Below are 23,406 nucleotides of genomic sequence, written 5' to 3'. Positions count from 1 at the left end.
AGATCAGAGTCGAGTGTGTAGTGCTAGAAAAGCACAGCAGGTCAGGCAATATCCGAGGAAGAGGAGAATCGACGTTTCGGGCATATGCCCTTCATCTGGAAAATTCATTCCTAATGAAGGGCTTATGCCTGAAATGCTGATTCTCCTCCTCCTCAGATGCAGCCTGACCTGCTGTGCTTTTCCAGATCTGCAGATAGCTGCTTGACCAGTCAGAAGACAACCAATTCATTTCTGGTGAAAATCAAAGTTCTTGTAAGTTACGAGAAATTTCTAACATTGTCTTAATGTAAAATAAAAAAGGCTGGAGTTACAAATAGAAACAAAACTAAATAAGTGAGAACCTTATTTCTTTCAAAAAAAGAGAAAAAGCTTCCTGTTCTAATTTTAAAAATAGTCAGTTCAATGATTATAAAAGCACTACTCCCTGAAAATAAAATGCAGCTTAAAAGAAACTTTTAAAAATGCTTCCCGTCACAAAGAAGGCTTAGCTCAGTCCAGCCCTCCATTGGTTCTAATTATCTTCCTTCAAACTGGTGCCAAAATTAAACAAAAGCCTGCATGAGACCATCATGATTATTTGGCTTGAATAGCATGTAAAAACAGAAATATGCAACTGCAAACCTGCAATCTGAAATCTGAAGACTAGTCCTTAAACCAAGATTCTTAAAGAGACAATGAGCATTAAAGCTAAATTCTCATCTTTAGGTGGCCCAAAGAACACACAGCTAGCTATTTTCAACAGTGTTTCATTCACACATTGCCCTGATAGGTTTTCAGGGTTTCGTAGTTTATCTTAAGGATGAGAAAGGAAAATATTATGAGGAATCTCCCACATCTAGATGCAGAAAGGGAATTAATTAAGTAGGGTGATGGTATACCACTGCCTGCCACCAATCAAATTGCATCCTGTATGGAAAGACCCACACTTGACCTTTCTGTTCTGCTGCCAATTGAGGCCCTGAAGTAGTCAATTAGGTAAAGGCCTATTTCTACCTGGGGTGCAATTATTTCTGCTCCAGACGAGATGAGGAAGAGCATAGGACAGAAACTTGATGAGGAGGGGTGATAACATGTCAAACACCAATGCTTTACCATCTCTATTCAAATTAAGTTGTGGGCAGGAAAACCAAAGCTTACTGTTGGTATTGCTCACAGCACTTTTGGTGCTGTTGATAATGTGAGTGCTGCTCTTGTTCTTTTTCAGAGGCAGAAGGTAGGGTTTCATAATCTGCATTCATGTGCGAAACAAGTGATGTCAGCAAAATGAACTTCAGGTCATGTAACTTCCAAGAATTTAGAATTTGTTCATTAATTTGTAAGAGAATGCTCTCAGGGTTTTCATATTTAACTGCCTGAAGACTTTCCAACTGTCAATTTCACTGAAAAAGCGTTCCCTGTCCTGCACTTGCTTCACTGACTCTAGTGAGTTGCAAAGAGCTCAGGAAGCCCATGCACTGCTCACTAAAACTAGAATCCATGGCTAAGGTCAAAGCTAATTACCGATTGAATATTTCAATGATTTTCCTCACAGCTGCATGGTGGAAGAAGATGTGGTGGGGATGAGTGAAGACTGGGTTCCCTGTTCACCTGCAAACCAGTCTAGGTCAAAGCAGAAAGTAGGTAAACTCTGTAAAGGTCCCGAGATCATTTTCAGGATTGAAGCCCACCTCTTCATGGTAAGTAAAATTCTGCTCATCATTTCTACTAACCTCTACTGGACAAACTACTGAGAATAGAAGGAAAAGTCTATTGAAAACGAGGTGGGAAACTAAAGCATTTTAATATTTTGAGGGGGAAACCACTACCTTACTTTCTCTCAGAAATGGCAAAGCAAATAATGTATCAATTCATAAATGAATTGTTAATAAATCAATGTTATGTTTATATGGTCCCTGAAATCATACTACTTTACTAGCATCAAAACAGTTAACATTTTTGCATTGAATTGTTTTGTCAATTATCACAGTTACTTTGAATAGGTTAGCATGTTCTACAACAAGGTTTTTATAAAAACTCTACAAGCATACTTCCAATACATGATTTCAAGACCAAAGAAGTTTTAGAGATCATTGCTGATAGAATATTGATCTCAAACTAAATATAATGCTGTATTTATGTTTTAAACGTATATTGATCATGTGTCACTTTACAACTGTTGTAGTAAGGAGTCAATTTAGTGTTTCAATTTTGAGAGATAACTGATGTGAAATATTAATTATGCTAGTCATTTTATGGCAGAATTTTAATATATACTTTGTCACTTGAAAATTTCATTTTGGTGCTTCATTTTAGATGTATGAAATTTATTGGATGTAGCAAAGTGCAAAGATGCTAACAGTTAAGGAGATAAAAACTGAGTAGCACTCAGCAAAATTGATAACTGGTGAGCACTGTCTGAACATGCTGGCTTTTTAAGTATGTAATTACTATTTGTAGTTGAATTGAGAAAAAGAGCAGCTAATACAACACTGACAAGAAAGACAAAGAGCAGCATGCAATATCAGCAAAGAGAAACATTGTAAATAGAAGTGGTCTTTATCTAACTAGAACAGCTGGAAGAGGGTGGGAGGGCAACTCTGAAGAAAAGTAGACTCAGAAATAAATATAAGGAACAGAAAAGAAAGTAGAAGCATGCATAAAGTACAACAGAGAAGGGATGCAGCCAACAGAATCTGGAAGGAAAACTGATCAAACTAAGGAAACAGAAAGAGGTAGCAGATGCATGTGTGTCAAAATTGAGAAGACCTGAGGGTTAACATAATGTAGTTTTTAAGAAAAGCAGAATGCCCTAGTAAGCGTTATGTAGATGATCCTTTCAAGAAAAAGAATCACATGTTCATAAAGTTTGAAGTGAAAATCGGTTAGAACAAAATAAAGTACACATGTATTACCAGCTGTTGAGCTACAAGGAGAAATCAACTAATTGACAGTTACATAAAACAGTTTTGAGTTCTGCCCTTACATCAGGGAATGTACATATAGCTGTGAAAATAATAATGAAAATAAAAATAATAATGAAATACAATAACAAATATCTCACAACAGACAATAGTAATATTGGCTTTGGAAAGAAGAGGATGAAGAAATATATGATGTGAACAGTTTGAATGTCAACGTAAGCAAAAACTGGATCAGCAACAGAAAGGAAGTCCAAGTTAATAATATGCACTGTAAAAATCAAGAGATTTGCATCTTTTAAAGAGAGTTTTAATTGTTTCTGAGACTAAGACAAAAGGACTTAAATTTCTAATAACTGTTCAAAGAATAGCCAGAAGAGGCAACTATAGAAATTAGTGTAAGGCTTCAGAACAGAAAATAATGAGCAAATTAAGAGGTGGATGGGGTGTTTGCATTGTAATAGTTCTACAGGTTTCAGCTGCCCCACCGACTTTTAACTTCAGTGAAATAAATAAAATCTGGGGAAACTGGTCACTGCGTTACAAAAACTAACCTTCTACTTTTGGTCATACATTTAAATGCCCAAAGTAAAAGGATAAGTATAGCCCTTTTTTGAAAATTAAATTACCTCTGAGCGCTCAGAGAAACAAGTTTCATCTGTTTACCATAGACTTAAATGAACAAAGTGTGTAAAACTCACTGACAGATGTAATATGGAAGTTCAAATACAGCAAATACTAAGATCTGTTCTCATGTTAGGTTTATCACATGCATACATCACAAGCTAGCTTTTCATTATTTTAAAGGCCTCAATGAAATCTCTCTACATCCAAACATTGCTACAGTGAAAAGATCCAACTCTCTTTCATGACAGATACTTCCTGGAAATGAAAAATATATTCCTTGAAAAGAAATGTGACATCATTTGCTTGCCCATACAAAATGAATTTACTGATAGTTATACATACAATAAACAGAATTAAGACATACTGGACCCCCACAAAACATCTACAAACTTGCTGATGCTGCCAACTGACCAGATTTGAGGAGAAAGGAGAAAGGATATTGGAAATCTATGGTTGAAATAACGAGAAATTGGAGTGTGCTGCGTTAGGAGTAGGAAGGTTGCTTTGAGTAAGAGTAAAATCCTCATTTTATATTCACATAATTTTTTTTGCTAACATTAACAAACAGAGGAAAGTATACCTCAAAAGTGTATAATATACTTTGTATAAAGTCACACAGCTACTCTTTGAATAATTGGAGTCATAGAGTCACAGCATTGTACAGCACGAAAACAGACTCTTCGGTCCAACTCATCCGTGCTGACCAAGCATCTTAAACTAATCTAGTTCCATTTACCAGCATTTGGCCCATATCTCTCTGAACACTTCCTATTCATATGTCCATCCAAGTGCCTTTTAAATGTTGTAACTGTAACAACCTCCACTACCTCCTCTGGCAGCTCGTTTCAAACACACATCACTCTCTGTACGAAAAAAGGTGCACCTTAGATTCCTTTTATAAATTTCCCCTCTCAACTTAAATCTGTACCCTCTAGTTTTGGATACCCTTTAACTTGAGAAAAAGACTTTGGCTATTCACCTAGTCCATACCCCTCATGATTTTATAAATCTTTAGAAGATCACTCCTCAGCCTCCGACACTCCAGGGTAAATAGCCCCAGCCCTATTCAGCCTCTCCCTATAGCTCAAACCCTCCAAACCAGGCAACATCTTTGTAAATCTTTTCTTAATCTTTGCAAATTTAACAGTGTCTTTCCTAAAGCAGGGAGACCAAACTTGAATGCATTATTCCAAATGTGGCCTAATCAAGGTCCTGTACAACTGCAACATGACATCCCAAATCCGACATTCAGTTTTTACACTAATAAAGGCTAGCATACCAAATACTTTCCTCACTACCCTGTCTACCTGAGACTCCACTTTCAAGGAACAAAGAGGTGGTAACTCTTTCAAAGCAAACTCAAAATTTGGTCAGTGTGGTACCTTGCTTCATTAATGTATCCTATTCCAAGCCTACAAGCAGCATCACTGCAGTTTTCAGGTATGTACATTGTACAAATATTTCCTGATATTAACATGTGTTTGTGTTTGTACATTAACGAGGAAATAGAATTGTATAGTTGCTTCTCCTTCAAAAACACAGTAACACTTGCTATAAATAGTGGCTGAAAATTAATAATTGTTACACATTTAAAGTATCTCAAGGCATGTTTGATACAACTACTTACTATGGGGCTTCTAGGTCCTTCTAAACCATCTGCAGTCACATCAGTTGCCAGTATCTCAGCTTTGATTATGTCCAGTGCTCGAAGAATCCAACTGTGCTGTCGTTTGATTTGTTTTTGTAGCTCCTGCCATTGACTTGCAATAATCTGCAGCATGTCTTTCAATCCTTCAAAGCAGAATAATTTGATATCAGCACTCAACAGAAGAAGCATAACACTAATAACAATCAATTAACAAATGTTATGGGGAGACAGAATATCATATACCTTGCAGTTCCCCATAAATATTTCAATCATGCCACATTTTACTTCTTCAAAGTTGAATTGAAACATCTATAGGGAAAAGGATACCTCTAAACCTGTTTCCAACATGAATTCATGTAACCCTAGTTAACAAATAGCACCATCAAGTGCTATTTACATATTAAACTTGAAATGCATTGAATCCTACGAAGTACGGAATCATAATGATGGAAAATATAAAAAAACATGTTCCCTACTGTGATGGTTTTAGGTGAGGAATAGTACTGTATTGTATTTCAGTATTGTATTGGCAATGCTTCAATGATTTGCCACAACCCAAACTTCTGAACAGTTCCCTGCTGTACTAATCAATACAGCATTTCAAATTCTTGGAACCTCTTAGGGTCTCATACTATCAAATTAGGTACAATGCTTAAGATTGGTATAAATTGTGCTGACTGAGAAGATTGAGACTACAAGACATACATTAATTTACAGACTCCACAATCATCTAAGATGCTGGCAGAAAATACTTTCATCTTCTGCTATATGCTGGACTCAAACAGATTCTCAGCGGGACTGACTGCACTGAGTTGTATCTTCAATCATGTTTTAACTCAATCTGACGACAGAAGAACAGTAGGTGAGAATACATTGTCAGATTTTAAAATAAAGTTCAAAATGCCATTTAAAACTATATTTTCTGTAATTTCTAATGCAAGTGAAGAGTGAAGTACTGGGTTTCTTTAGTGCTACGATATAAAGGGTTAATTTTAATTAAGTACACAATAAAATCATAATATCATAGAATCCCTACAGTATGGAAACAGGCCCTTTGGCCCAACTAGTCCATACCAACTCTCCAAAGAATAACCACCCAGACCCATTCCCCAACCGAACACTCTACATTTACCGATAACTAATGCACCTAACCTACACATCCCTGAATGCTATGGGCAAGTTAGCATGGCCAATTCATCTAACCTGCACAAGGTGGCAACACATAAGATAAAGTGGAACACTGGGATTTATACCTTTCTGTAAAATCAACAAGAAAATATTATGTTTAGCTAAACAAAATGTTATGTAAATATCTCTTTGACTGCTGTTCCTACTAATATCTTGAAATATCTTGAGATTAATTTCATATCATGGGCAGAACCTTATTAAGGGATTGAGGATTTCCTGCTGGCTACAGAACTGGTCCTAGCGTCCCAGGATGGAGGAACAAGCAGATAACAGCTGAGGTAAAAACAATGACTGCAGATGCTGGAAACCAGATTCTGGATTAGTGGTGCTGGAAGAGCACAGCAGTTCAGGCAGCATCCAAAGTGCAGCGAAATCGACGTTTCGGCCAAAAGCCCTTCATCAGGAATAAAGGCAGTGAGCCTGAAGCGTGGAGAGATAAGCTAGAGGAGGGTGTGGGTGGGGAGAAAGTAGCATAGAGTACAATGGGTGAGCGGGGGAGGGGATGAAGGTGATAGGTCAGGGAGGAGAGGGTGGAGTGGATAGGTGGAAAAGGAGCTAGGCAGGTCAGACAAGTCCAGACAAGTCATGGGGACAGTGCTAAGCTGGAAGTTTGGAACTAGGGTGAGGTGGGGGAAGGGGAAATGAGGAAACTGTTGAAGTCCACATTGATGCCCTTGGGTTGAAGTGTTTCGAGGCGGAAGATGAGGCGTTCTTCCTCCAGGCATCTGGTGGTGAGGGAGTGGCGGTGAAGGAGGCCCAGGACCTCCATGTCCTCGGCAGAGTGAGAAGGGGAGTTGAAATATTGGGCCACGGGGCGGTGTGATTGATTGGTGCGGGTGTCCCGGAGATATTCCCTAAAGCGCTCTGCTAGGAGGCGCCCAGTCTCCCCAATGTAGAGGAAACCGCATCAGGAGCAACGGATACAATAAATGATATTAGTGGATGTGCAGGTAAAACTTTGATGGATGTGGAAGGCTCCTTTAGGGCCTTGGATAGAGGTGAGGGAGGAGGTGTGGGCACAGGTTTTACAGTTCCTGTGGTGGCAGGGGGAAGTGCCATGATGGGAGGGTGGGTTGTAGGGGGCGTAGACCTGACCAGGTAGTCATGGAGGGAACGGTCTTTGCGGAAAGCAGAAATGTTGGCGGATGATTTGGTTTATGCGAAGGTTTGTAGGGTGGAAGGTGAGCACCAGGGGTGTTCTGTCCTTGTTTTGGTTGGAGGGGTGGGGTCTGAGGGCGGAGGTGCAGGATGTGGACGAGATGTGTTGGAGGGCATCTTTAACCACGTGGGAAGGGAAATTGTGGTCTCTAACGAAGAAGATGTGTTCTATGGTGGAACTGGTCCTCTTGGGAGCAGATACGGTGGAGGTGGAGAAATTGGGAATATGGGATGGCATTTTTGCAAGAGGTAGGGTGGGAAGAGGTGTAATCCAGGTAGCTATGGGAGTCGGTGGGTTTGTAAAAAATGTCAGTGTCAAGTCGGTCGTCATTAATGGAGATGGAGAGGTCCAGGAAGGGGAGGGAGGTGTCAGAGATGGTCCAGGTAAATTTAAGGTCAGGGTGGAAGTTGGTGAAGTTGATGAATTGCTCAGTACAGAACACCTCTTCCTACTGCCCCCTCGACCATGACCCCACCCCCATCACCAAACCATCATCTCCCAGACCATACAGAGAACCTCATCACCTCAGGAGATCGCCCATCCACAGCTTCCAACCTCATAGTCCGGGAACCCCGCACTGCACGGTTCTACCTCCTTCCCAAGATCCACAAGCCTGACCACCCTGGCTGACCCATTGTCTCAGCATGCTCCTTCCCCACTGAACTCATCTCTATCTACCTTGACACTGTTCTACCCCCTAGTCCAGGAACTCCCCACATACATTCGAGACACCACCCACACCCTCCGACTCCTTCAAGACTTCCGTTTCCCCAGCCCCCAATGCCTCATCTTCACCATGGATATCCAATCCCTCTACACCTCCATCCATTTTTTCCTCTCCAGACATCCCCAACAGTTCCCTTCCACCAACACTCTCATTCATTTGGCCAAACTGGACCTCACCCTTAACAATTTCTCCTTTGAATCCTCCCACTTCCTCCAGACCAAAGGGGTAGCCATGGGCACACGTATGGGCCCCAGCTATGCCTGTCTCTTTGTTGGCGACGTAGAACAGTTGATCTTCCATAATTACACCGGCACCACTCCCCACCTCTTCCTCCACTACATTGATGACTGCATTGGTGCCACCTCATGCTCCCGTGAGGAGGTTGAGCAATTCATCAACTTCATCAACACATTCCATCAATGTCAACTTCAACAGTTTCCTCATTTCCCCTTCCCCCGCCTCACCCCATGACTTGTCCGGACTTGTCCTACCTGCCTATCTCCTTTTCTACCTATCCACTCCACCCTCTCCTCCCTAACCTATCACCTTCATCCCCTCCCCCACTCACCCATTGTACTTTATGCTACTTTCTCCCCACCCACACGCTCCTCCAACTTATCTCTCCACGCTTCAGGCTCACTGCCTTTATTCCTGATGAAGGGCTTTTGCCCGAAACGTCGATTTCGCTGCACTTTGAATGCTGCCTGAACTGCTGTGCTCTTCCAGCGCCACTAATCCAGATAACAGCTGAGTGTTGTTGTAGGTGGTTGGGAGCATCCCATGGGGTGGGAGTCATAAGCCAGAACGAAAGGCAGCAGTTGGCAGTGGTCATGCATAGGTTAGTGCTGGTTGAGGGAATCCCCCACCCAATAACAGCCTGTCTGCAGTGGTAACTTATTATTATCCAACTTGGGGCTGATTCAGCCTCATTGGAAAGACCAATGATTGTTTAAGGGCCTCATTTGGTAGTGGGATAGAAAAGACAAGCTTTGGTTTTCCCACCCATAACTTAATTTGAATAGAGTTGGTAAAGCAATGGTGTTTTGATATATTATCACCCCTCCTAATCATGTTTCTGTCCCATGCTACCTCTGGACTGGAAGATTCGGTCCAAACCTTTTAAAACTCCTTCACCTGTTATTGAAACAAGCAAACTCTTATTCAGACTCAATTAAAAGAAGAATATTCCTTGAGTAGCATCTCTGAACTGTCAATCAATATGTGAACTCAGAATCTTTGCAGAACTAATTGTAGCTTTTCAAACTCAGACAAGCAATAATAATATGGATGAATGTAACAAAATAAGCCATTTAAATGGCATGACCGGATGTTTTCTTTTTCCTTACCTGGGTTTTCAATCTAAGGAGTCCAGCAGAGTATTCTTTTAACTCTCAATGACAGTTGCAGCCTGTTTTCTCTTTTTGGTTGACAGTTAAGAAGGACTACAAAAGGATTATTAATCTTTAATTGGGTCTGAATGGGAGCTGTTTGTTTCAATCATCTTTTTATCACTTTTCTTTGGAAAATCCATCTGATCTGCAGAGACTGGTCTTTTTTGTATTGTGAGATTGTGTCTGCGTATGGGATTAAGGTTATATAGTTTAATTCTGAATTGTAGCTTGGATGTTAATCAGTAGTTGCTGCTTGCTTAAAGAATAGGTTTTGTTTATCACAACTGGATTATTTTGAGATCATTAAAGAAGTCTGGTCAACATTTCTGTTATTCTGGGTAGGAGTACAAAAGAGTGGAATTGACTATTTTGATAGTTGAATCCAGATATTTATTCTAATGGTGTGACTGGTGGAGTAGTGGGATTTAATTATCAACACATTCCTCCTGTCACAGTCAGAATAATACAATAATACAAGGAGCTCTGGTGCCCCAGTGGTTGTATGCTTATTTCTGAGCCCAGAGGCCTAGATTCACATTCCACTGTTCCAGCAGAGTAGAATGAATTATCTGAACAAGTTGATTTGAAAATATTGACAGTGATGACGATTTTTGGCTTAAACTCCACTTTCCCACTTGCCCTCAGCACTTCCTGATTCCATGAGAGATCAAAATTCTGTCTGTCTTAACTTTAAATACATGTGACAGTAACGTATTCACAACCCTCCAGAGCAAAGAGTTCAAAAGACTCATAATCCTTTTAGTCTAGAAATTTCTGCTTGTCTCAGTCCTAGATGATCATTCTCTTATCCTGTGATTGTGCACCTCTGTTTTAGATTCTCCAGGTCATGGGAAAAGAACTTCTCACTGGCTAACTTGTCAAGCTTCTTCAGAATTGTGTACATTACAATGTGACCAACCTTCATTCTTTTTAACTCCAGAGAATGTGAACTCAATTAGCTCAGCTTCTTGTTATAGGACACTTGTTATCTAAGGGTTCAATTTAGTGAACCATTATTGTGCTGCCTCTCATGCAAGTGTAATCCTCCTTAAATATGGAGACCAAAACTACAGACAATATTCCAGGTGTGGTCCCACCAGGACCCCAAACAATTTATTCTTGTACACTAATCTCCAAACAACGAAGGCCAACATGACAGTAGCCTCATTACTGGGGTTCTTTCTGGGGAAGGTGGGACCTCTATAAACAGGATGGTCTACACCTGAACCTGAGGGGCGACAGTATCCTTGGGGGGAGGTTTGCTAGTGCTCTTTTGGGGGGGGTTAAACTAACTCTGCAGGGGCATGGGAACCTAGACTGTAACTTTAGGGTGCAGGACCTGGAGTGTAGGGAGGTTAGGAACACGGCATCAATCTCGAAGGAGGGTGCCTGTAAACAGGAAGGTGGCTTGAAGTGTGTATACTTCAATGGGAGAAGTTTACGAAATAAGGTAGGTGAACTTGCAGCATGGGTTGTTACCTGGGAGTTCGATGTTGTGGCTATTACGGAGACATGGGTAGAACAGGGACAGGATTGGTTGTTGCAGGTTCCAGGGTTTAAATGTTTTAGTAGGGTCAGAGGTGGGGGTAAAAGAGGGGGAGGTGTGGCATTGCTTGTCAAAGATAGTATTACAACAGTGGAAAGGACGATGGATGAAGACTCGCAATCTGAGGTAGTTTGGGCTGAGCTTAGAAATAGGAAAGGTGAGGTCACCCTGTTAGGAGTTTTCTACAGGCCTCCTAATAGTCCTAGAGACATAGAAGAAAGGATTGCGAGGATTATTCAGGAGAAGAGTGAAAGTAATAGGGTTGTTAGGGGGACTTTAACTTTCCAGATATTGACTGGGAAAGCTATAGCTCGAGTACGTTAGATGGGTCGGTGTTTGTCCAATGTGTGCAGGAGGGTTTCCTGACACAATATGTAGACAGGCCAACAAGAGGTGAGGCCATACTGGATTTGGTTCTGAGTAACGAACCAGGCCAGGTGTTAGAATTGGAGGTAGGTGAGCACTTTGGGGACACTGACCACAATTCGGTGACTTTTACTCTAGTGATGGAGAGGGATAGTGTGCACTACAGGGCAAGAGTTATAGCTGGGGGCAGGGAAATTATGATGCAGTGAGGCATGACTTAGGATGCGTGGCTTGGAAAAGTAGGCTTCAAGGGAAGGGTGCAATCGATATGTGGAGCTTGTTCAAGGAGCAACTATTGAGTGTCCTTGATAAGTATGTACCTGTCAGGCATGGAGGAAAGGGTCGTGTGAGGGAGCCGTGGTTTAATAAGGAATTGAAATCCCTTGTTAAAGGGAAGAGGGCGTCCTATGTAAAGATGAGGCGTGAAGGTTCAATTGAGGCGATTGAGAGTTATAATGTAGCCAGTAAGGATCTAAAGAGAGAGCTAAGAGCAGCAAGGAGGGGACATGAAAAGTCCTTGGTTGGTAGGATTAGAAAAAACCCAAAGGCTTTCTATAGGTATGTCAGGAATAAAAGAATGACTAGGGGAGGAATAGGTCCAGTCAAGAAGTTGCGTGTGGAGGTTGAAGAAATTGGGGAGACACTGAATGAATACTTTTCATCAGTATTCACTCAGGAACAGGACATTGTTGCCGATGTGAATATTGAGTCACAATTAATTAGAATGGATGGCTTTGAGATATGTAGGGAAGAGGTGTTGGAAATTCTGGAAAGGGTGAATATAGATAAGTCCCCAGGGCCTGATGGCATTTATCCTAGGATTCTCTGGGAAGCAAGGGCGGAGATTGCAGAGCTATTGGCCTTGATTTTTATGTCCTCGTTGTCTACAGGAATAGTGCCAGAAGACTGGAGGATAGCAAATGTGGTTCCCTTATTCAAGAAGGGGAGTGGGATAACCCTAGTAACTATAGGCCGGTGAGTCTTACATCTGTTGTGGGCAAAGTCTTAGAGAGAATTGTAAGGGATAGGATTTATGAACACCTGGATAGGAATAATGTGATCAAGGATAGTCAGCATGGTTTTGTGAAGGGCAGGTCGTGCTTCACAAACCTTATTGAGTTCTTTGAGAAGGTGACTGAGGAGGTGGACGAGGGTAAAGTGGTAAATGTGGTGTATATGGATTTTAGTAAGGCGTTTGATAAGGTTCCCCATGGTAGGCTACTGCAAAAAATATGGAGGTATGGCATTGAGGGTGAGTTGGAGGTTTGGATTAGGAATTGGCTGGCTGGAAGAAGACAGAGGGTAGTAGTTGATGGTAAAGGTTCATCTTGGAGTGCAGTTACCAGCGGTGTTCCACAAGGATCTGTTTTGGGACCATTGCTGTTTGTCATTTTTATAAATGACCTGGAGGAGGGGTTAGAAGGTTGGGTGAGCAAGTTTGCGGATGATACGAAAGTTGGTGGAGTTGTTGACAGTGAGGAAAGATGTGGCAGGTTACAGCGGGATATAGATAAGCTGCAGAGCTGTGCAGAAAGGTGGCAAATGGAGTTCAATGTAGCTAAGTGTGAAGTGATTCACTTTGGGAAGAGTAACAAAAAGATGGAGTACTGGGCTAATGGTCGGATATTTGGTAGTGTGGATGAGCAGAGGGATCTTGGTGTCCATGTACACAGATCTCTGAAAGTTGCCACCCAGGTAAATAGTGCAGTGAAGAAGGCATATGGCGTACTGGCCTTTATTGGGAGAGGAATTGAGTTCCGGAGTCCTGAGGTCATGTTGCAGTTGTATGCGGCCGCATCTGGAGTATTGTGTGCAGTTTTGGTCGCCATACTATAGGAAGGATGTGGACGCACTGGAACGGGTGCAAAGGAGGTTTACCAGGATGTTGCCTGGTATGGTAGGGAGATCGTATGAGGAAAGGCTGAGGCACTTGGGGCTGTTTTCATTGGAGAAAAGAAGGTTTAGGGGTTTAGACAGGGTTGACCATGAGAACCTTTTTCCACGTATGGAGTCAGATATTATGAGGGGACATAGCTTTAAATTAAGGGGTGGTTGGTATAGGACTGATGTTAGGGGTAGATTCTTTATTCAGCGAGTCGTGAGTTCATGGGATGCCCTGCCAGTAACAGTGGTGGACTCTTCCTCTTTATGGGCATTTAAACGGGCATTGGATAGGCATATGGAGGAAAGTGGGCTAATGTAGGTTAGGTGGGCTTGGATCGGCGCAACATCGAGGGCCGAAGGGCCTGTACTGCGTTGTATTTTTCTATGTTCTATGTTCCTTAATTGAGCTTGATGCTAACTTTCTGTGTCCATTGTATAAGTAAATCCAAATCTCTCTGAACATCAACCGAAATTCATGTCAAATGTAGATTTAGTCAGATCCTGATTTTCCAATTAGCACCACTGTCAAAGTAGATTCTGCTTAAATAAAGGGACATTGTGACAGACTCCTGAAATTGTTAATACTTCGAGGACTTACCTGATTTGCGTGATTCAATGAGCTCCAGAAGTTGCTGTCCTTCTTCTACCACAGCATCTTTTAGTGCACAGTGACTATCTACATTGAGTTTAAAACACTGCAACAAAAGAAGTTAAATATTAGCATCCTCGAAATTACCTGGTTTTTTTTAAAAGCAGATCGATAGATTCTTTTTCCAGTTGTTTCATCCTGTCAAGAAGCTAGGAAATAATACCAAAGTTTTGAATCCTTGACTCCTCCAGTATCTACTCTGCATAATTACTTTCCATGTCTTAGCAAGCTATTTTATCACAGAAAACACACAGACACGTTTCATTCTTCCTCCTATGTATGTTCTAGAATGTAACATAGGGCATTAGATAGCAATCGAAACAAGAATCCTCAATGATTTGCCTGTCTGCCAGAGTGCAATAAGAGTGGTTATCATGCCCCCATTATTGATTTAGCTGAATTTTGTTAACTCAGAAACAACTATAGTTTCAAACATGAGTCTCACTGACCCAGTACCAAAGTAAGAGGCGCATTATTCACCAATGAAACCCAAACCTAATGGACTAAAAACATGAACTAAAAATGTTTTTATTCTGGTGGAATAATGCTACTGCAATTGGATGAATGGGTGTTGGCATTTGATCCTGAACCTAGTTATTTTAATTCTCTACTCACTTTTGCAATCACACCTTTTATGTAAACTCATGAAAGAAATGTGACTGGTGGTGTAACATCAATCATTCTCCACAACTTTTGTGCAACGCTCCATTGAAAAACAACAACTGAAATCGCATAATTATGCTCATTAATACCCATTGATTTGGATGTGCTGGTGTTGGACTGGGGTGGACAAAGTTAAAAATCACACAGCACCAGATTATAGTCCAACAGGTTTATTTGGAAGCATTAACTTTTGAGGTGCTGCCCAATACCCAGTAGAATAAATTGACACATTGTCAGATAGCTCAGCCACTGAATGGGTACAGGGATGGCAGGTTATCTTGAATTGTTCTCACTGAAAGGATTCGTGGTCAAATCACCTAATCCTCAAGAAAAGGTTTCTGATCACAAAAGACAACCCTTGAATATTTATATGCTAACTGAAAAGGAATATTAGTAGAGACATGATCACCTGATAACACGCTCAACCAAGGATTGCAGAGGTCCAAAAAAACTCTTTTAAAAGTGAACAGTTTAAACATATATATTATTTGTATATAAATGTTTGTGTCTAAATCCATTCTAGTTTGTGCATCTATGCCAATTAAAATATCCGATTGTTTCGCTGGATCTGAATTTTAATAATTGTTGAAGATGTGATTTCAGATTTTTAAGCAACCCTACAGCTATAACCCCAACCACACATTTTGCAGGTGTTGCCTGGAGATGGAAGTGGTCCTTGGCCCTGGGATCATTGGCATTCCTTTCTCCAGTTCCTCTTCCACACTTCCTTTTGCAAGAATCAATTTCACCTCCCAGAAATGCCTTCCAAATGTGTGTCTGGAGATTCATCTCTACGATCAGACTTACCAGCCACAAAAGGTTCCAATGAACCTTTAGCCAGTGACACGGAATTTCCTATTTGTTAGTGACCAATTGTTGGTGAATTAATTATTACAATGAAATAGTTGCAAAAACATTATTCTTGCATTGATAACGATGATAATAAAGAGCAAAGCAATTAATTGCAACTTGATCTTTGATCTGTTCAGACAATCCTAAGCAAGTGTAATGTGAAATAAAAAACAAATTGTTTCGACACTGACTTCATAATGTTTTTTTCAAAATCTAATGTTTTTCACTGATTCAATGTAATATTTTTAATAGAGTCAGAACACTTATGAAACAAAGTTTTCAACAACAATAGCCGATATTAACAGGCTAACTTTATTTATATCCATAACTGGATACTAAGCATGGTCCCAAACATTGATAATTAAGCAACAACTTCACAAAAAAGTGAAGAACATTTGCACAATTTGCTTTTAAATTTGAAGGAAGTTTTCTTTAATTTGTAATACCCTATATGTTAACTTACTTTTTCTGACTGATTATAGTAGTCCTTGAGATTTACACTGGATAGTGATGAGAAATAGAATCCTCCTTAAACTGATATTGCTGCAGTCAATTACAGTTCATCTGAGATGAAACCAATATGTCCCAGGATTTCTGCTTATGGTTCAAGTACACACTAGATAAATTCCAACAAGGATCCCTCACATAATAAACATATTGCATTATGGTTTAAATCAATCAAAATTCATTTAGTGAATAGTGCGGTGTTATTATAACTAAAATAATTCAATGTTCTTCTTTCTTGATGTATAAGAGATTTGCCACTTATATGAAGAAAGTGTTCCTGAACATTAAGTATTTTATACAGCATACTTGTTCTATTAAATCAAAAGATTTTAATATATAACTCATTTTGTCAATATGAGATTTCAGGAGCATATGTCTTACCAAATGGGTTTCCAGATAAAGTTTCAGACTGCATGTATCGGCTTTCGGAGGTGTCCAGTTTTCAGTTGTTTCCATGGCTTCAAACAACCAATGAATCAATTCATCGAGCTTATTTACAAAACCCTAAAGAAACAGGAATAATTTGATAAGTAATTAAAGTCATTAAACTTAACTTAGTTATTAAACTAAATCTTTAACCATTGCAGAGAATAATAGTTTCAAGTGTTCCGCTGAATGATGATCACAGTTTATTTCTGATGTCAGACATCATATCAGCCCTCTTTTGTTTGTCTTTCTGTGATAAGATAAAACCACCCATTGAATAAAGTGTTAGTATTTGGCTCAAAAATGATATTTCCAAACCAGATCATTCAGGGTTATTTGGACATGACAATAAACAATTGCAGGAAAATACATGAAAAACAAGCTTAGTGTAACAACAGCCTATTGTTTTAACAACAACCTTGCTTTAGTTTGAGAACAGGCTAGTTTGCAATGACACTTGGATTTGTTTGTGAACATCAAGCACAGAGAAATATTTGGGAAAGTACTGAGGAATGATAATACAATACATAATATCAGATTCAGAATAGCGTTAACGTGGTAACTTTCTCCAGCTTGCTGGAACCTTTCACCTTTGGACTGGGGTTTGTGAGACGGAACTAGGGACCTCTCACCATCTGACTGGAGTTCAAGGAGCAGTACTACGGAAATTCAGATAGACTTTCAAGTGTCAACCCGTCACCCAGGATGGGCAAAGACAGTGAGACTCACGTGTGGAAAATGTCAAAGGTAGTTTAAGCTAATAGATGCTCATTAGTTTGCATATACCTAAATTAGATTAAGCTAATAAATTTTTGCTTTCTATTAAAGTGCACATTTCTTCTAGTATTTATTCAGATCAGACCTTAAAGAACCATTAGGCACTTTCAAACTAACAATACATAGCAGTAAGAAATTTCATTATTATATTTGACCAAATTAAGTACAACACTGTCCCGTTTCTACATGTTTATTAAAAGTAATCTCTGCGCATGTTTGCAAGTACATACATTAATGAAAAACTGGAGCCATTCTTGTAACATTCGCAAGTATATAACAAATTCTGAATATGATACCATGCAGAAAATAGAAAGCAAAATAAGTCACAGCAGTGATTTAATAGTTACAAAAGTGTCTCAGTGTTTATCACATTAATATTTCCATTGGTACAGAAAAGTTTATAGATGGTTGTAAAATGTCCAGGTGGAGTTCTGGCAGCAATCCTAACTTACCCTGGATAACTATTAAACTTAAATTAATCGGCACTCTCCAAATTCTCTGACTTCAAGGGACATTCTGAGGGTTTTAAATCAAGTGAAACTGTCCATTGGAATTATCACTTTCCTTGGCAATTCTTTCAGAATCATCTAGGTCAAAGTTTCTGCATAGTCCCAATGCCCAACTCCAGTCCACATTGCTACGTGACTCTCTGGCCATCAGAATATCTAGGCCAATACATCTCTCAGAAATCGTCATTTGTATATAAGGCAATATAATTCTGCTTGATTATTGCTGTTGAATTTAAGCTTCTCCTGGTGAAGGATGTTCATATTGGGAAAAGGACAACTCCTATTTCCGTCCTTCAAGCAACAAGTATTTGCATGAATTACATGGTTAGATACAGACAGCAGCCTTTGTATTGTATACCAACAATATATCTCAGCTCCAAACTCAAGAAGCATTTTTACTCATGCATCACAACATTTTGTATTTCGCACATGAGCTACCATGTACTTTCTCTAAGTGATGACTGTTAATTTTGTTAAGTTGCAAACATGTGTCAAATTAGAGATAGTTTTATACTGTGGCCCCATACCTACAACAATGTAGACTCAAACTGACTAAAATCATTTCACATTAGATTGAAACATTTCGTCCAACCAAAGCTTAATTAAATTCCGATTTCTCGGACAAACAAACAGCTACTTAGTTTGAGGAACCATAAGTGTACAAGAACGTATTCAAAGTAATTTTTATACTTCTTTCTGAATTATAGAATTACCTCTTTTTTTGGCTGTTGTTAGTTCTGTATGCCTTTGGTTCCAATTCTATTAATCACTCTTTCAGGCTAAAGCCATGATGAAACACCTGTCTTTCTGTTAATCTGGAGAGAAACAATTCATGCCAAGTCTGGTCAATCACCAAAATTACTTCTTTCCCAACCCATGGAAGCACTGATACCACATGGCAAGATAAAGACAAAACTAACTTAGTGAGTACAGCAAATTATATTTTAAAAGTCCTTAACATATCATTTAATAAATTAAGGGGAGAAGTAACGAGATGGTCATATTATTTGCAAACAGATGAGAAATCTTTGGTTACAATTATATCATTGCATTACAAGTCACAAACAAAGCTGCACACTGATTATTGTTAAACTTTGTTAAAATTGATGGTAATAATGAAAATTTATGACTTGGAGGAACTGATGTTGGACTGGCGTGGACAAAGTTAAAAAATCACACAACACCAGGTTGTAGTCCAAAAAGTTTATTTGGAAGCACTATAGCTACCTGATGAAAGAGCAGCGCTCCAAAGGCTAGTGCTTCCAAATAAATTTGTTGGATTATAACTTGGTGTTGTGTGATTTTTAATAATGAAAAGTTATATACCACTCCTTGAGTTGGACTATTTTTCAATTAGATGAAAGCCAAACAGGAAGTGAAGTAATTTATGGGCTATGTGGGAAAATTAGTGCACAGGTGAGGTGTTACATTTTCGAACAGGCTATTGCAAAATGGGATAGGGTTATCAGGATTAAGTGGTTTAGGAAAAAAGAAGGCAAATAAAGACCATGAAGACTGAGAGATGTGATGGTGGGTGGGAAGCTGACTTAGAAGAATAACAAATGCAACCTGAAAACGTGGGAAGCATCTTGAGGTATTTAAGTCTTCAAATCAAGTTGTTGGCATGAGAAAAGTAGAGTTTGATGTTGATTGTATTTACTTAATTATGCAGAGTTGTATCATTTTTATGGGGTTTCACTTGACCAGTTTAAAGAAAAAGATCACTAGTCAATAAAGAAACAAAAACAGGGTGTGCTTGAGTTATAATATTAGACTGAGTAAAGATAGGCTCCTGTTTTATCCTTTGTCAATTAGTTTTCCTATATATGCCAAAGGGATTGATCAAATGTGGGACCTCATGTTGAAACATGAGAAATTCAGAATTAGCTGACACATTTGAAAGGTTGGAGTGGTAAATGTCAGAGATATCAATCTGTAAGGTGGTGCTATGGATGACAATTTTAACAGCATAAAACCAGTGCTATGAAAAGGAGCAGTGCTTCGAAAGCTAGTGCTTCCAAATAAACCTGTTGGACTATAATCTGGTGTTGTGTGATTCTTAACTTTGTCCATCCCAGACCAACACCACTCCTCCCCATCATAAATTTTCATTATCACTGTCAATTTTAACAAAGATTAACAATTGTCACTGTGCAGCATTTGTGACTTGTAATGAAATGATATGATTATAACCGAAGATTTCTCATCTGTTTGAAAAAATTGTGACCATCACATTACTTCTCCCCCTAATTTATTAAATGATATCTTGCTGCGTCCCTCAGTAAGTTAACTTTGCTTTTACTTTGCCATAAAGGAAGAGATATGGCATCAGTGGTTCTTTCAAATTTAGAGAATTTACATGAACCAGGACATTTTTTGTTAGATACCTTTCCATTCAGGGCAGAAAGGTGGTTCCATGAGCAGACTCTCATAATTTTTAGGCAAATTGCTTCATCACCAGAACTTTCCAACAAGTGCCAAGACATAGTATGGCTGGTGGTGAGAAGGGCACTGCCCATCAGATCCTTCATTCATACCTGTCCCTGTGCACCACTGCTCACTGCCCTCAAAGTGTCTGTGCTGACAAAAAGACTGTCACCCATATCCTTCTGGAACGTGCCTTTGCGGAGAAGGTCTGGAGAGAGATGCAGTGGATTTTGTCGAGATTCATCCCTGAGTATTTTCATGATGCAGGAGTCTGTGTTGTATGGTCTGTTCCCTGGCATGCCCACAAGACAAACATCAACTGCACCTGAAGGCCCATCAACACAGTAAAAGCTGCACTTGTTCTGCCTGAAACGCGCTGGCATTATTCTCAACCAGTTATGTTTGGGATTATGATTGGCGTGGTTTGGACCAAAAGGTCTATTTCTGTGCTGTATGGCTATGACTCCAAGAGTATTGCAAACTGGCACATTCCAAGGTCCATGACTACATGCTGAGGGACACACTAAAACTTGAGGCAGTTATTAAAGATTATTTAAGGTCTTTCTGTAAAATTATAACGAGAGTCTCTTCAGTTCTCAGACCCTCACGTTGCCTCAAAATGAACATTAGTAGTTTCCAGCATAAGCAGAAAATGTCTTTGTTCTTGCAACTGTCGAGAAGCTCTGAGAAATGTTAAATTTCCAATGTTTTGTTTGTTATTATTTTCTCTCTGCAAAGACTATACAGAATTGATTTAGAGCCTTTATATGCACTTATAGATGACATTTTACAAACAAACTACATTTTTGAAATGAAAAGAATTAGTGACAGGTAATGGTCCCTCTGAGTTGCTCAGATTCTTCAAGGGTTCACGCATAACCAACTAATACACTGACTTCTGGTTCTGGAAGTTGCTCCTGTTCATGAAGCTTCGACATTTGCACAACTGCAGGAAAAAATATATTGAATGTAGGGTAATAGAGCAGATACCACTGTCGAGTACTTGCTGTTCTCATGATTTTCAAATATCAAAAGGGTTCATTATTTGGTAGCAATAAATAGAACTGCATTTAGTCAATTCCACTACTAGGACTTTAGGGAGCTGGTACAAATACATCTGCTCCATCTAAAAGCAAGAGTAGAACTCCCTGGCCTGAATCTTACTTTTTTTGGCTAGATCTGACCGGTGCTGAAAATGTGTTGCTGGAAAAGCGCAGCATCCAAGGAACAGGAGATTCGACGTTTCGGGCATAAGCCCTTCTTCAGGAATCTGACCGGTGCTGAGTTTTTTGGAGGCATTTCTGCCACACAGCCAAGTGTGTTTTTTTTCCTATTCTTCATTTGCAGAATATGGGTGTCACTGGCCAGACCAGCATTTATTGACCATCCCTAAATGTCCAGAGAACAGTTTAGAGTCAACTACATTGTTGTAGGTCTAGAGTCACATGTAGGTCAGATCAGGTAAGGATGGCAGTTTCCTTCTGAAATGACATTAATTAATCAAACCTGATTTTCTCAACAATTGATTTTTTTGTATGGTCATCACTGAACTCTTAATCCCAGATTTTTACTCAATTCGAATTCCTCGATCTACCATGGTGGGATTCAAACCCAAATGTCTGGGACATTACTCAGGTCTCTGGATTAATATAACATCACTAGGCTATCACCTGCCCACATCTTGCTATATAGTCCCAAACTCACCTCATAACTACCTACTTTCCACTATTGCACCCATCATGTCTAATTCCTGCTCCATCTTACCATTTGCTATTCCTGGAATAACCCGTCACTCTGCAGATATCCTGGAACATGTCAGCACTCTTTGCATCTGCCACATCTTTGAAAGTGCATTGTGCACCTGAACAACACTGTCAATTTGGAGCTGTACTATATGGAACCTGACATTTGTTCCAGACATGGAAACTTGGCACCCTATTTTCAGGGCAGATATCTGGAGATTCTGTTGGATAGGGCAGATGTAGGATTTCCTCTTTCCTCAGGACTGTGAGCAGAGGCTATGACACGAGACAACCTGCAACATTTTCCCTCACTTGCTGTCTCCCATCCCAAACCACTAATCCTCTATACCTTCTGTGTGGCCTGATCACTCATTTGGGAGACCTCCTCAATTGTACCAGATGTAACAGCTGTCCCACACATCTCTGCAATAGTGGCCTCTCTCTCATTGCAGGAGAAAAACAGCCCACTGTTGGGTGGAAAGGCTGAAAGCAAGGAATAGACTATCATTTGGCTAGTCGTCCTTAATGTGGAGAACATCCTGACTCTGACTGCCCCAAGTATCTGACCATGTCCAAGTCCCTGGACTGATAATGAAAGCTGCCTTTCACTTACTGTGCTCAGACCCCCTTACTAAATGCCTTGCTCTTGACTTGACTAGGTTTGCTGACAACTATGACAAGCTTCTTGCCTTTGTATCTATACTAACCGGTAAGACAAAACAGAAGGAATATGAGCCTTATATCTCTGGCTGAGGGGGCAAAGCACAAAAAGGCAAGGAAAGCATAGAAACATACAGAACATAGGAGCAGTTGACCATTTGACTCCTCAAGCCTGCTTCATCAGTCAATATGATCATAGATGATCATTGAGCCCAAGACCCCAATCCCACCCTCTCCCCAAATGTATTGATGCTTTTAGTGACAAGAGTTATAACTACTTTCTTCTTGAAAACATAATGTTTTGGCTAGAACCACTTTCTATGTGAAGAAATTTCTCCTCATCTCAGTCCCAAAAGATTTAACTCAAATCCTTAAATGAGTTTGAAAAGATTTCCGGCTCAAGTTGAGGTTCTGGATGTAAGTTTGCTCACTGAGCTGAAAGGTTCAGTTTCAGATATTTTGTCATCATACTGGCTAACATGATCAGTGAGCCTCCAGTGAAGCGCTGGTATTATGTCTTGCTTTCTATTTGTGTGTTTAGGTTTATTTGGGCGTTTGGTGATGTTATTTCCAGTTCTGTTTCTCAGAGGATGGTACATGGGTCCAAATCGATGTGTTTGTTGATAGAGTTCCGGGTGGAATACCATTCTTCAGAAGTTCTTGTGCGTGTCTCTGTTGGCTTGCCCTAAGATGAATGAGCTGTCCCAGTCAAAGTTGAGTCCTTCCTAGTCTGTATGTAAGGTTACTCGGGTTAGTGGGTC

At 39.9% G+C, this 23,406-nt stretch overlaps 1 protein-coding gene across 1 annotated transcript in view; it reads right to left on the bottom strand.

Moving 5' to 3' along the window:
* Positions 1–23,406, bottom strand: part of akap6 (A kinase (PRKA) anchor protein 6) — a 375,831-nt gene that overhangs the window by 184,476 nt on the left and 167,949 nt on the right. Inside the window, exons 5-7 of the mRNA XM_060828958.1 lie at positions 16,486–16,608; positions 14,032–14,128; positions 5,152–5,315 (exon numbers count right to left, since the gene is read on the bottom strand). Of these exons, the coding sequence (XP_060684941.1) occupies positions 5,152–5,315; positions 14,032–14,128; positions 16,486–16,608 (384 nt within the window). The remainder of the gene's footprint in view (positions 1–5,151; positions 5,316–14,031; positions 14,129–16,485; positions 16,609–23,406) is intronic.

Source organism: Hemiscyllium ocellatum, chromosome 8 (assembly GCF_020745735.1).
Source record: "Hemiscyllium ocellatum isolate sHemOce1 chromosome 8, sHemOce1.pat.X.cur, whole genome shotgun sequence".
Taxonomy (NCBI): domain Eukaryota; kingdom Metazoa; phylum Chordata; class Chondrichthyes; order Orectolobiformes; family Hemiscylliidae; genus Hemiscyllium; species Hemiscyllium ocellatum.
Note: the sequence above shows the minus strand (reverse complement) of the source record. Positions and strands in the feature narration are given on the sequence as shown.